General features: G+C 41.5%; 1 protein-coding gene across 1 annotated transcript; it reads right to left on the minus strand.

Annotated features, from left to right (window-relative positions):
• Positions 1-7384: 7384 nt before the first annotated feature.
• Positions 7385-14695, minus strand: LOC119720864 (sterile alpha motif domain-containing protein 9-like). The gene is made up of 5 exons (XM_038190730.1): positions 14656-14695; positions 14101-14322; positions 12924-13298; positions 8116-12599; positions 7385-7510 (listed from the first exon to the last, which is right to left on the minus strand). The coding sequence occupies exons 1-5, from the start codon at positions 14693-14695 to the stop codon at positions 7385-7387; spliced, it is 5247 nt and encodes a 1748-aa protein (XP_038046658.1).
• Positions 14696-15513: the final 818 nt, after the last annotated feature.

A 15513-nucleotide genomic window follows, 5' to 3' on the forward strand; every position in this document is an offset into this window, starting at 1 on the left:
GGGAGAATGCGATACGAATCATGACCTGTATGAGTTCGATCCACCCACGCATTAACTATGACACTCAGTGCCCAACCTCGTTCTCATGGCATATCGAGCAGTACACTCCCACTAGCTTCCCTCTCAATCTAGCTCTGGATATTTTGCCTAAACTCTTGCACATTTTATAATTTTAGGGCACGGAATAATGTGGTACCATGGCAATGCCTTAAAAGCATTCTATGTTTTTGTATATATGCGGTGTCCAAACAAACAACGGAATGAATTCGCCATGACGATAGATTGAAAAACACGAATTGTTTTTCAAAGTTGTAATAAATAATGAAAGGTTTGCGGAAACACCATGTGCGAATAATTTCTCAACTAAGAGAATGGTTCTGAAAAGAACCAGAGGTATAAACTCGACGTTCCGGTCAGAGCATACTGACAGAGGGATATATTTCGGTAACTTGTATATACGGTAACTCTAGTTACAGTTTGTCCACTCATCTTTAAGGTTAAACATTAAAGAAACTAATAATCAAACAAAAACCTGTTTGGCGTAAAATATGACCTCTTTTTCTTCCTTAAAAACAAAACTCGCAACACTTGCATTTTGCATGTAGTAAAACGAGGTGCCAAAATGACTACCTGAAGTGTAACCGCCAACTTCGCTCGTACCCCCCGCCCTGCAAACAGGACGCTGGGATACTCTGATGAACTCGCGCTCTGATTGGTTGGATTTTGCGTGACCAGTGACCTGCGCGTCCTCAAGGTCGTGACTCTGCAAGGTTTGAAACGGCCGTTAAGACTGTTTCATTACTCTTTTATTCCAGTTTAGAGATGTTTTTTTCTCGTTAAAAAGCGTAATAATATAGGAAATTCTGTAAAACCTATCTGTGTTGTAAATTTACAATTCTAGTCACTCGCTCAGACTCTGTTTCGAATCACGAACGGTCGGAATGCATTATGCGACGCTGAAAATTTTGTCCACATGGTCCGCAATGAAACAGAAATCACATCCGGTATGGAATATGCGCAATTCTATGGGAAGTTTTCGGATAGCATTTGCGCACATTGTCTAACTGCGGTCTTGAACAGCTGCAGCAAGATGCTTTATACGTAGGTCATAGGCCATTTCCTTCACAAGATTCTGTGAAGCTCATCAGAGTATCCCAGCGTCCTGTTTGCAGGGCGGGGGGCGAATATTTTATTTACACAATAGTACAGGGTAACCTTTTTTTCAGGCAACTTGAATCAAGGTTACCCGGCGCTCTACAATCCTGTAACCTTTTACCTACGCACGCGCGCGTATACTATTACAAAGCTTCGTTAATAGGCATGCTGGCTAATGATCAGACGACCCGAGTTCAGATTTTGCTTTTTTTTTCAAAAATTTCAAATTTTATCTTAGAAACGTTATTTTTCAGTGGGATACTACTTGTATAGCAGCAATTTTCTATCCTGATCCGAGGCTCTGGAGGATTTTTTTTTAAAAGGGAAATAAAGTCCGAAATTCGTACCAAGTTGAAAAATAGTAGCCTCCACTCAAGCCTGGTTATAAAAACCATGCTCCATAGGAAAGCGCACAAAGTACCCCAGATAGTTGTGTAAAAGAAAATATCGCGGGCGGCGAGTACGAGCGAAAACCGCCAACAAGCTGGTTCATATTCAGACGTTGCCACTTGGTGGCGCTGTTTATTTCTGAAATTCAACCGCCAATAATATTGCCAACGTACACGTTGTGTGCACAACACTTGCAAATTCCTTACTTTCACGCTAAATTTTGTCAAGTTATTTCCAGATAATTCTTAAGCCTTGGACCCTTGGACAGAGGTACATGATCATTTGATTATTGTAGAACCTTGTTTCATTATGATTTTTAGGACCCGAGCTTTCATGACGATAATTTTCATGTTGGGCTATACTGCTTGTTGTGTGTACGCTAGGGTGTACAGCTCACATTTTGGAGATGACCCTTGACCTCCAACTCGCTCAGGCATTACTACTAAAGTACTATTTGCATGTAATAAGTGCATGGTAATTAGTGAAAGTTTTTAAAGATATTTAGTATACATAGTAGATATGTCTTCGCATTTAAGGATGATTTTTTTCTGATCTTTTGCAATTTCAACATGATTCATCAACTCGCAGTGAAACAGCTAGTGAATCATGAACATGTGAAAGTTACAGTGAATGAATTAAGTCAAACAGTTGTTGAACGTGAATAAATATAGAATAAAGTGAATTACATGAAACTGAATTCCAAACCATTACAGTAAAAACTTTTCCTGGGACAGGATGTCAGACACGACAGAATACTGCTTGGGGAATCGGCTTCAGTGGTCGTGCTATTTAGCGTCAACATACAAGCGTCAACAAACATCAACAAATATGATTAGAATCAAACAAGCGCGAAAAGCTCAAAATGCACCCTTAACCCTAAAAGGACCGGGTTATTTTGACTATCTCACATCCGGGGGGGGATTCCCCGATCTCGGCCATCGAGTGACGAAAAATTATGAAACTCGGTACATGCATATAACAACTTAATATAAACATACCCAAGAAATGTCATGACTATAGGTCAAAGGGTTTGTGAATTATGGCTAATTAATTATTCATATGCACCAATGGTAATTCTGCTTTGCGTACATACGTATAATATTGGGAAATTCAGTGTTCACGGCACATTTTTCGCCACGCGCCAACCCGTGGTCTGAATTTAATGTTTTTGGTATCAAAAGATGTGCAGGACTCGAGGCTAGAAATGTCAGGACAACTCGGGTGGTGAAACCTTTTTTTGTAAGGGTATCGCAGAAAAAGTTGGAGGGTCCGGCCCCCGGCTTAGGGTTAAGCGTCAAAAAGCTATTACCATATTTAGTAGACTCTCATACGTTGTATTATGTACCAAATAAGGGAAATTCATGTTCACAATCCCACAGCAGTTGAGCGCCCGTACTACCCTGGCAGATACACCAGTGGTCGTGGGGCTCGAGAGTGCATCAAGGGACTTGACCAATCGTAAACCAACAAATGGCCAACTGTAAAGCACGAAAAGGTAATCTTCTTTTCAGTGCGAGACAGCTGTGGCAACTCTGAGCCAGTTGAAAGTTCTTGATGGCCCAGCCGAGCACAAGAAGATAATATAGAAACTTCCGAGGCAAGTGCAGAATTGCTGGCTTCATTTTTTTTTAACAAGGTGACTATACCCACCCTTTTCTGAGCTATGCAAGTTTGTAGCTAAGGAGGCCCGCATCGCCTGCAGCCCCTTCCATCAAAAACCAAGCGAAGAGAAAGGGGGAGAGATTAAACCCTTTAAAACCTATGAAGTCGGGGACAATGAGGACATTCGCTTCAAAGGCTTACGAGGGGGTCGAAAAGCCAGTGTTTTTTTTTCATCAGAGTCAAATTTGACTCTGAAGTGTCCTCCCTGCAGGGGTCAACACCAGCTGGAATCCTGTACTGGTTTTGGTGTACATGAACTTGACAACGCTCTTGCCGAGTTGGATCAACTCAATATTTCTCAAGAACTCCTAAAGGACAGTTGTGACTGGGTGACATTCAACATGAATGTTCCCACTACCATTCATATGGCAGGAGCTGGGGAGAGAATAATCCTTCAATCGGGAGTGCCTTTTAGGCCTTGTTGCAGCAGCATGGGCAACAGTTCAACGATGATATGTTGATGACCCTCATGAAGGAGGCAGAAGCAGTTGCGAACAATCGACCTCTCACATGTGTTGAAATGAAGTCTTTTGTCAAGTTAATTTCCAGATCATTGTTAAGCCTTGGAAACGAGAACAGAGGTACATGATAATCTGATTACATGTATTGCAGAACCGTATTTAAATATTGCAATTTATATAAGTTGCAATTAAGGTGAATTTTATGACCAGTTTAATGACGATAATTTTCATGTTGGATACTGGTGTGTACGTTAGGATGTAAAGCGCACATGTATTTTTGAGATGACCTTTGACCTCCACACTCGCTAAGGTTTTATTACTAAGTAGCATCTTATTGACATGTTATAAGTGCATGATAAGTAGTGAAAGTTTCTTAAGATTTTTAGGACACAAAGTAGATATGATTTCTCATTTATGGATAATTTCTGATCATTTGCAATTTTACGTGAATGATCAAACAGTGAAACTGAACCATGAATTAGTGAAAGTTAATCAGTGAATGAAACAGTTGTTAAACAGCGAATAAATATAGATTAAAGTTAATCACAAGAAACTGTATACGAACCCATCACACTACCTAAAATCTATAATTTTAGGCAAAATACCAGTTGTTGACAAACGCAATATGCGTAACTAACACCATCTCACTAGCACATCATTCAAAGAAAAGGTCTTGTCACTTCTAATTTGATACCACATTTGAGATAATGGTGCTTGTAATTTAGGAGATTTCAAAAATTCTTTTTTCCAGCCCTGTCCACATTTTTATGGAATTGCCCATATGGGTATTTATAAAAAGATCCAAAACTTTAACCGAACATTTTGTAACTTACTAACTCGTGGTCACATACAACATAACTTTGAAGAAATGTTTATACCTAAACACTTGGCTACATTTATTAGGATTAAATGTAGCCGAGTGTTAATGTAGCCGACATATTAATTCAAACATTTTGAATACAAAATGGCGTATGAAAGCGTCGTTATATGTTGCCTGCCAGTGTGTATTATGAAATCCAATTGCTGTCGGTGGATGCAGGAATATCAAGATTTCCAAGAAGGTTCGAAGTATACAAAATATGCAAGAGTATAGATTGATAAAGTGCTCCGCCAGCAATAAAGATGATGTAGGGAAACCCCATCAATGTTTGTATAAAAATATACTTGATTAGGTTACATCGCATCTTACTTGTAGCATCCTACTGCGCATTTGTTGCCGACACTTTTTTTTGGTGCCTATATATAAAAGTATATATAAAAGTACATAACGATATCAGTGGAAACGGCAATCATAATTCTTACAAGTAATTTTTTTTACAATTAAGTATTAATACATTTTTTAAAATTCTGTATTAAAATATAACATTTGTGAATCAAAAGTTAAGTTCTGTTGAGTGATTAAACTTGCAGTGAAATAAATTTAAAGTTCAATATCAAACATCCATCGCATTTCACATACGTACACAGTCAATCGAGTTACCAAAATAAACATTAATCCAACAAAAAACAAAATACGATAATTTGGGTGTCTTTCCCGACAGGTTTGCATTAACGTGACAGTACAGTCTGTTTAATTATACTTTATAGTAAAGTGACTTATATCTACCTAATATATTTGAACTGATTCAACAGTAGGTCACTCGGAATTGCATAGATTAACAGTGTCATGAAATGTGTAATAAAATGGTATATTCATCGTAAATAGCTTTTTTTTTATACCAAAACCTATAGATATAGTATAATGCCTATTTTTCCTTTTAACTGGAAGCGCGCCCTGAAATATAAATAGGCTCCATAAAATAGATAGATTCTGATTTATTTATGTATTTATTTGTTAGTTCAATATTCCGGTGTCGTGAAGTGAATGAGTAATGGGCAAAGGGGTTAACACGTATTCGTGCGACAATGTGATTGGTAGGAGCTTCGGTTCGTGGCAAACCCAATATGACTTCAGGCAACCACGGTCAAGCATAATGATCAAACTCCTTTGACAGTGTGCCCATCGTAAGATAGCAAGGTTTGTCTGTGAATGGTTTTACGTTTAGTAGGAACACGAGACAATCGGTGAACGAGATAAAAGGACAACTTGCAGACAGAATTGTCGTTTACTGTGCCGTGTCCAACGTTACCAACAACGACTTCGAAACCAGTCCTGTCCGAAACTGCATTGAAGTTAACAAAGACCAACAGCTTGTCGTGTGGAGGAACATAAATAAACAGAGGATGAGATTATTATTTATTGAGAACCAAGTGTGAATTGTTTCCTTGTTTACAGCCCCAGAGGCAGTAGCCCCGGTCGGAGCGTAGGCATGTACAAAATATTTTCGTTTGAAGTTCACAACCGGCGCTTTGAAGAAATGTTTATACCTAAACACTTGGCTACATTTATTAGGATTAAATGTAGCCGAGTGTTAATGTAGCCGACATATTAATTCAAACATTTTGAATACAAAATGGCGTATGAAAGCGTCGTTATATGTTGCCTGCCAGTGTGTATTATGAAATCCAATTGCTGTCGGTGGATGCAGGAATATCAAGATTTCCAAGAAGGTTCGAAGTATACAAAATATGCAAGAGTATAGATTGATAAAGTGCTCCGCCAGCAATAAAGATGATGTAGGGTAAGATAGCAAGGTTTGTCTGTGAATGGTTTTACGTTTAGTAGGAACACGAGACAATCGGTGAACGAGATAAAAGGACAACTTGCAGACAGAATTGTCGTTTACTGTGCCGTGTCCAACGTTACCAACAACGACTTCGAAACCAGTCCTGTCCGAAACTGCATTGAAGTTAACAAAGACCAACAGCTTGTCGTGTGGAGGAACATAAATAAACAGAGGATGAGATTATTATTTATTGAGAACCAAGTGTGAATTGTTTCCTTGTTTACAGCCCCAGAGGCAGTAGCCCCGGTCGGAGCGTAGGCATGTACAAAATATTTTCGTTTGAAGTTCACAACCGGCGCATTTCCAGGCGTCTGTGGGGGGTACCGGGTCACGCCCAATTTCCTGGCTTAGATTTTAATACCGTAATGAATAGACCAATCAGGGTACGTCATATCAATTCGAAGGACTCCATTCAATGGTGAAAGCATTTTGCTAGTTAATATTTAGATACCCCATCCCGGGCAGTGAGCACAATGGTTCTCTATTGAAGGGGGCCATAAAATATAGGGGCCAGTAGCTATCTCGCTTTTGATTGGACAATATTTGTAGACACGACGTTCTATGTTCAGAGAAAACGTATACATTTTCATGCATAAACAAATACCAGTTACACACATGGCACATCATGAAGCCTGTTGATTGTGGACACAAGCTACTCGCGGTAAATATGAAGATGTACGAAAAACTACGAATTTCGGGCTATGTGCCTGCTACTGCTACCACTACGAAATGTAATTGATTTTTTTCTGGGTTTCTCTGTGCGTACATCCAGGCCATTAAAAGTCTTTAAAATATATATTTAATAGCAATCTAGTACGTCTGAATGATCCAACGGTCCCTACCGCGTCCCGCACTCAAGAGACCGATGGAGTACAACTCCCGGTTTTATGGCAGTAACGGTTTATTGACATTCGAGGTGAGAATTGATGATGGATAAACTGGAAACCAGTCTACGGTTAGCGTTGCAAGCAGCACAGAAAAGTGATAGTAGGCGCAGAATTCCGTGGTGCACAGTCCTTTTGGATTTAGGCAACATGGCCGTATCTTGAGCTAGTAATATCCATCATCGTAGATGTCGTCTTGCTGCCACACACGCTGGAGTTCTTTTTTCAGTTTTTTCAGTTCTTTCTTCAGCTGACGCTTGTATGTCCGCCTCTTGCGGATGGTTTCTTCATCCTGTTTTGTGAAAAAAAAACACAAAACACACCATGTAAATTAGTTATTGATTTATTTCAAATATTAATTGTTTCAATGAACAACCGGTTCTCTATTTTGTGTTCATGCGATTTTATTCGCTAATTTGATTTTGGATACCAACCATATCGTGGACTGAAGGCTGCTGGTTTTGCACAAAATTATAAATACTCTTGCTTATACCGTCTGGAATTCCGTAAGACTGATGTTATACGCTTCACTCTATTGAAGTAAATATGACATCGTTCTCTACCTAACCCCAAGAACATGCACTGACCAGACAGCGTCACGTCCACCATTGAGTGTCAGTTGTTGGAAAATCCGTATCTAATTGTTGGGTCCAGAATAATGTTTCCTCCGTAATACCTAACGAACATGGTGTGGTGCTAGCAATCCGTCTTAAGCCGTATGGATAGAACTGAATAGTGTCTGGGTTCAAAATATCATTTTTAAAATGCGAACTATAACACCGAGTCACTGCATATTAATCTTGAGGTTAGCTTATTGTGGAGCAAATTCAACCGAAAAGGGGGCTGAGGAATGATCTCAAACAATCTCATTTGGATATGAAATTGACATTGATTTACCTTGCCCCGTTTCATCTTTTCACTATCTTGCAAAGATGCAGACGAGAGTTCTTCGATCTTCTTGTTCACCTTTTCACGCTCCGTCTGAAGCTTACCGATGTTGGATAGGTTATCAGACGGCGAGACCTTAGATTTGCCTGACGGCAAGATGTGGTTCGGGTAGGCTTGATGAAAAGATGGTTGCACTGTGTGATCGTCACGACACTCTGTATCCGTCGATAATGTCACATCATATGCGACAGGCCCGTTCCAGCTGAACCCCAGGTAGAAGGTGACAGACTCCTGACTTGCAAGCTTTTCGTAGGGAACAGCTAACTTGATGTCGATGGGGTCTTTGTCTTTGTGAAAGCGATGCAACAGGGAAGTGGCATTCAGCAGCGTGCCTTCCAAACGAACCAGCCTTTCTTTGACGAGTTCAGACTGCCAAAAGGAATCGTCGCCGGCATCGCGTCTGTCGAGCTTACCCTGAGTTGCACTAAGCTCGGTGATGTGAGCAAACACCTGCAGATCTTCGCCTTGGCCCAGAAAGAAATGCGTACGGGGTCTCATCTGAGATTTGATTTGCCGCCTGACTCTTTCATAAACTTGTGGCAGCCGTGCATCTGAGAAATTGCGATCGACTTCCCATCTCTTTTTCAGTTCCGTTATGTGTTCTGTTAAATCATATCTGTCTCTTCTTTCTGACGCCACACCTGTGATAGGCCACAAGAACATCGTCATCAAGAATGAGGGCCAGCAGCTTTCATCTTTAGGTCGATCCATCGCGTAGAACGGACGAACGAACTCCTGATACACATAGTCAGCCGACACGGACTTTTCTCCCAGCGAGGAGAGGGCCAGATGTATGCAAATCAGATTTTTCAAGTCAAACGAATTGAAATGACTTGAATTCTGCAACAGGAGATCCCGGGATTCCTCGAGAACTTTCCGCTGTTTGGCTTTTGCCCGATCAAAGATTTCGCGGAAACTACCGCAGCGCAGTTCGTCTACGCATCTGCGCCGATACTCGGCAACACTCATGGGATCCGTATCAGTGTACCTCGTTTTTTGCTTTGGTTGCGGCTCTCCATAGTACTTTTTGTATATCGTGGAATATTTCTTAATGTTCTCTCTCATTTCATCCAATTTCTGGCCAGCAATATTTGCAGTCGAGCCATCCTTGTAGTATGTAGTTTTGCCGTCCATTATTTCCAACACTTCATCCACCCTATATTTCAAGTCCCTAACTTGAGTATGGGTCTCACTGTCCCACGATGGGAGACAAACGCCCGTGGGCAGGTTTAACTTCAGGAGGTACATCTTCAGAACATTGATATCACCCTGGGTTCTGAAGGGCTCCACACATAGATGGATAACTTGCAGTAGACGGAAGGCCACATTGAGCTCAGTATATAATCCAGTGTACTCGATTCGCGTTGGTGCCGATTCTTTTGAGACTTCATATGACTTGTGAAAGGTTTTCATGGCTTCGAAGGACAAGGAATATACTTCGTTCCATACTTCATCACTAAGGGGTTGCTGGTCAAGTACGTATGGTTCAGTAAGGGTGTCAAAATGTGCTTTGTAAACACGACCTTTTGTATCCCAAAAATAAGGGTTTTGGGGATTGATATCTAACGCCCTTACAGCAAAGGTGTGCGCCATTTCGAAATCCTTCTCTTTTATGAGATAAAATCTTGCAAGCTGTTGTGCGACAAAGGCGTCTTCAAGTATTTCAACGCCCTTTTTCAAGATTTGTATGGCCTTTTCCGATCCCTGCTTCTCGCAAATATCTTCAATGAGAACCGAAAATTCTGTCTTCATGTCCTCTACACGCTCCCTCCTGATGAGTAAATCATGCGTTGTTTTTGCCAGATTTTTTCTGCTGTAAGAACTTGAGCGAAGCAGATCACTGTCCAGAAACTCCAGTGTCACATCCGCCAGCGATTGGTCCCCGCTTTCTCGCAGGGTTTGCTTCAAAGCCTCCTCAGCTATGCTCTTATGTAAAATCTTGATGGTTCGGTTTTCCGTGAGAACCACCATAATCCTAAATGAGGCTGAAACTGACTTTTCCCAGTTCAAAGTATGTCTGGTGAAGTGTATCGTCTTCCCTTTGGCCCATGTACCGGCCATAAACGTGTCACAGCAAGAGATAGGAATGTCAGCTTCATGTATGTGGGAGTTCACAAGGGCACACAGTTTAATCAGCTTCAGCTCGTTCCCCTTGATGTCTTGAAGTATCCTCGAAACGACATTTGTTATATACTCCTTGTTGAATTCCTCCTTCATCACCATGAAGGCAAGGAGATTGTCAGGAGTGTAATCTCCTGTTTTGTACTCGTTTTCTTTGTGTTCCAATTCAATGTACTTTTGCTGAAACCACTTTTTTTCAGTTTGATTAAGCTTCTGAGTCAAGGGAATATAGAGGTCGGGATCCCTATCTTTGGCTTTGATGGCCTTATGCGGGTCTGCATTACGCTTGCAATGAAGCAGGACGCAGACTGCTCCACCATCCACACGAACATACTTTGATTTCTCTTCTAAGTCTGCTATCAAATCCAGCACTTCAACATCATCGAGATTGTCAACAAGCACGCACACTGGGAGGATTTTTCTAGCCTGTTCCTTGCCATAACCGTACTGTCTCACCTCCATTATTTGATTGACTGTGCGACTCGTAACTCGGTTAACTACCACACATCGGTAATCTTTGTGAAGTTCCCACAAGACATGGCGAGCTAAAGTGCTACCACCAGCGCCAGGTTGGTGTAGAAGTGTCACCGTGACAATCAAGCTATCTCCACTCCTCGAACTATCCAGTGGTTTTCTGACTTTCCTTAGGACCTCCCCAAAACCTTTTCTTTTTAAAACGTGACCGCAGGTTTGGCGAATCTTTTTCTCTTTTTCACCGATTGCGAAATTCCACCAATCAACTTTCTCACCGTGGTAAAAGTCTAGCTCCTTTCTTTTAACAAACTGCTGGTAGCTTGGACTGGTATCGTCCATATCGGTATTTTCGCATTCATTCTTGCACACAACAGTAATGTGATTCCATTCGTCCTTCTGTTTCTCTGAAAGAAAACACTGCCCTGGCCGCAAGTTGGAAGGAAGTTTATTCTTGGTGGTCTGGTTCACGCCATTCATTCGCATCATGATTCTGTTTATCTCTTGCCAGTCAAGCCCCACCAAACTCCTTTTGTCGATTTCATCTTGGGAAAACCACCTTGTAACATAACTCACAAACTTGGAATAAAGCTCTTGGTCTTCGGCGATGCAGACGATGTTCTGTAGGCTTTGAAAAGATGACGACAGTTTCCCAAAAGTGTCGCAGAGGATGTCGATGTCATCTTCAGATAGCAGCAGGAACATGATCACAGCACGACCTTGCGGTATCACCGATGGTTGAGAGAAGAATGTCACCGAAGCTTCTACATCTCTACGGCGTTCTTTGTGCCATTCAGGCAGGGCCATCTTAGGTGCCTGGATATTCTGGTCGTCTTCACGCCCATTTGCGAACACCCAGACTGTCTTTTCGGGAAATTCGATTGTATTCCGGAACTCTTCATCGGACTCGATGCGTTTGAATAGTTCCGGCTGTTGCAGAGAGACCATTCGATCGCCATGGTACAGCTTGCATAGCCCATCCACTTTGGATTTCGAATTAAAGTCTAGGACGGTGGTCCACTTGATTGTCTTAATGAATCCAAATTGACGTGCGATTGCGTCTGTGTCATTCCCAGCTGGCGTTGCAGGTTTGTTTGCAATGAGCACTGGATAATACGACTGGTCAAGCTCACCACGTTCGTCGCCCGTGAGTAACATACGAAGCCTGGCCTCGTCAGTCGTTGCGACTTCTGATATCTTACGTGCTATCGATGCATGACCATCAACTGGTGGCATGTCTTTCTCCTTTGCCTGTGGCTCCCGGGATTTGGCCTCATGGTGCTGCACTTCGTCGACAGCCTGCAAAGGTGGCTGGCGGGCATGTGGTTGATCAGTGATGTCGAGGTCTTCTTCAGGTTGATCAGACTGTTGAAGCATCGAAGTAGTTTCAAGGCTTTGCTGCGGAAGCACAGTGGCAACTTTCTTCGCTTTCTTTTTCTTTCGACTTGGCTTGTCACGAATCCTTGGTGCTTTGGGACGAACTGCGGGTTGAGAACTTTTGTCAGCCTGAAGTTCCTTTGGATCTGATGTTAACGGCATGGGTTGGTTTTGCATATCCCATTCGATGCCTGCTTCTTGTCTCAGTGGGTTTCGTCGTTGCTTTTCAGACTCCAACCAGCGTTCCCTGCTGTATAAAATAAGACGCATGTCGCGTTTCGTCATCGCTCCGTAGTCGTCATTCAAATCATCTTTTGTGTACATTTCCAACACTCTTCCGTCTATGCTTCCCTCGTACATTTCGTCGGCAACGAAATAAGACACCCCGGTATCCAGAAGCCATTGCCGTACATGCTCCACTGTCCAGTCCGACATGCGCACTGGTAACACTCGTTTTGTGGGATCTAGTAAAAGTAAAGAAATGATTACTTGTTTTAGTCATGTATTCAGGTTGAAAAGGGAAAGAAGACTAGATAATTGGAAAACTAGGAGAATGACTTAACATCGCATCTTTGAAGAGCAAACACAGCAAAGGTCGAAGATAAATGGTGTCAAAAATGGCGACACCGACACTGAAGTAATGACAACATCTAAGCAAAATTAACGTTTGAGTTGATGGCAAATGCCATTAACATGCACACAATGTTATAAGTTCTTTTTTTTTTTTAGAGAATTATTATTTTAAGTAGTACATTATTTTTCTCTAATACACTAGAGAAGCGCATTACCAGGTTGCAAAGGTTCAAAGAATCGGCATCCTTTCTCGTAGTCGCGTTCCAGTATCTTCAGCCTGATTGTCATGTAACTCTTGTCCTCGGTGGTGAGTTCGTCAGTGACGAGCACCTCACCGAACTCACGAGCAAGTTTCCCGGAGCAGTAATCCTTCCACAGGCTGTCAAGGCCTTTGCGACTTCTGACATGCAGGATGAATTTCACTGATCCCATCGTTGCGCTGGCGATGGTGGTTTCGTCATGTTTCTTCACGATATCTCGAAGTATTTGAATGACATCAAGGTTTCCATCGTGAAGTACTTTATATGATTGGCGTGTCATTGCATTGTCCGTCTGCCCGCCATCCGATACGTCCATCATCATCGGAATCACTGATAAACCAATGAAGAATGGAATCAATTAATCAAATTAATTAAGTGCACGGCAGGGCACCATTTTAAATACTACACGGATTGGTAACGCTTTCTTCCGTATGTACAAAAATGCAGCGGCGGCGGAACGGGTTTGAAACGGGGGGGGGGGGGGCATCACCAAAAAGGGCACTAGGAAACCCGTGCTGAAATGTCGACACGTTTTTTTCAGCGGACACTTGGCCTCCGTAAAATCAAATAGTGGGGGGCTGGTACCATCTTCCAACATAGGGGGCGCTCTTAAAAACCAATGATTATATGCTAAATATGCATTATGTGCCCTTTTTCAGGCCGTATTGTATGGGTTTTGGGACTTGATTTTCATATTCCTCGTTTATATCAAAAATATCTATACCATTATTGGGATATGGTTATTTCTAAGAAATAGTAAGATACTTTAAGGGCATTTTTGTTGTATCTTGAGGGGGCACTTTACTGTTCGAGGGGGCACATTTATGGCCGCAAAAGGGGCACTTGGGAAAATGAGATGTTTATCAGGTCAATTTGCATGAAAACTCTTGGAATTTTACGACCGTGGATATACAGAAAACCCCTTAACGGAACAGCGTCAAGTTCAGCATGGACATGGACAGTTTAAATGTTTAAAGAAGTGCACTTTTTAATCAAATTAACCGAAAAGGGATGTGCACTATTTTTCCTACCTTAACGGAGTAGAAAGTTGCACAGAATGTGTTCCTCAGAAAAATTTCATCTAATGGACCATTTAATTGGAACTTTACTGCATACTCAATAGTTTACTTACCAAAGATATTATATGTAGGTCCATCTCCCACTCTGACGCGGTTTTTATCGCCCTCTATATTGATTTCGGTATTTCCCCTGTTGTTCGTTGGTGGTTGCTCTCTTGCAGTAGCACCTGCTGCTGCACTGTCGTCCTCTTCAGCTTGTCTCTCTATTACTGGAGTATCCGATCGGCTTGTCGGATCTCCTGATTGCAGCCTTGCATCAGCTTTTCCCTCCTCAGCTGAAAACGAAGAATTGACATTTTTTTCAAAATCACAAATCGGTTTACTTGCAAGACTATAACATATAAGCTTGGCATTATATTTGGTGTAAGCTAGTTGTTTAGGCACCGGATTTTGTAAGTTGTATCTTTTTGTAAAAACTGTTTTATAAGAGAAAGGGTCACTTTAAAAAAAGCTGACTAAAGTAGCTGTCAACATCATTTTAAGGAAATATTTACTATGCTGGTTTGGCAACATTTGCAATGCTTCATTCAAAACCAATGAATTCGACACATCTTGCATTGGAAGCTTTACTCCATACACAATATTAAATCATTCCAATGTTTACATACCACCGATGTTTTGACTAATGTCAGTTTGATCTTCCTCCATTTTGATGCGGTTTTGATTGCCATCTACATTGGTGTCTATATTTCCCCGGCTAGCCGACGGCGGTTGGTCTCTTGCAGTAGCCTCTGCTGTACTGTAATTCCCATCGTGTTGCCTCTCTTCTGCTGGCTCTGCTAGAGTACCCTTTCGGCTAGTCGGACTCTCGGATTGTTGTTTCGGGTTCGCTTTTCCCTTCTTAGCTATGTAAAGAATTTTGTTTTGCGATAATGGAATGAGGTTTCCAAAAAATAAAAGTCTTATACAGGTCTCCTGGCGACAAACTCACTTTCTTTCTTCAGTTCTTCTTTCTGAAACCCCTTTGTCTTAGAATGCAATCAAACCACAAGAGAAAAATGGTGCAAGTAATTAATCTATTAGGGCAGAATAAATAATTGTACATATGTAGTTTTGTATTTCTGTAGTCTTATTTAGTAATAGTAGGCCTACATTTGACAAGTTTGGACTCCAGTACTCTGGTGGCGCTGTTCAGAAAATATGTAAATGATTATATACAGAGTATAGTACTGAGTTATGACATTTACCTGATTTATTTTTCTTTCGTCCACCCATCAATCCAGCTACGAGGCGCAGCTCTATATTGGTGTCTTGACGAATGCAATGATCCTCCAGGGACAGTGCGTCACAAAGCTGTTCGGAAATAACGCATGTTACTTCACAATAACAAAAGTTTCATGCTTTGAGCACCGAGCATTGGTTCCCAGGAACACCCACATGTACAAGTCACGGCATCTAGAGCTTAAATTTAAGGTTAATTATTTAAGTGTACGTGCTGAATTGATTTTAAAAAGTCAATGTTTAAT

The sequence above is a fragment of the Patiria miniata genome, unplaced genomic scaffold, assembly GCF_015706575.1.
Source record: "Patiria miniata isolate m_02_andy unplaced genomic scaffold, ASM1570657v1 HiC_scaffold_9, whole genome shotgun sequence".
NCBI lineage: Eukaryota > Metazoa > Echinodermata > Asteroidea > Valvatida > Asterinidae > Patiria > Patiria miniata.

Excerpts from the sequence above, each read along its gene's own strand:
- LOC119720864 (XM_038190730.1), bottom strand. The coding sequence starts at position 14,695 with ATGGAGGAAGATCAAACTGACATTAGTCAAAACATCGGTG. Across the intron at positions 13,299-14,100 it reads ACCTACATATAATATCTTTG|TGATTCCGATGATGATGGAC; the intron begins GTAAGTAAACTA and ends TTGGTTTATCAG. Across the intron at positions 7,511-8,115 it reads AAAAGATGAAACGGGGCAAG|GATGAAGAAACCATCCGCAA; the intron begins GTAAATCAATGT and ends TTCACAAAACAG.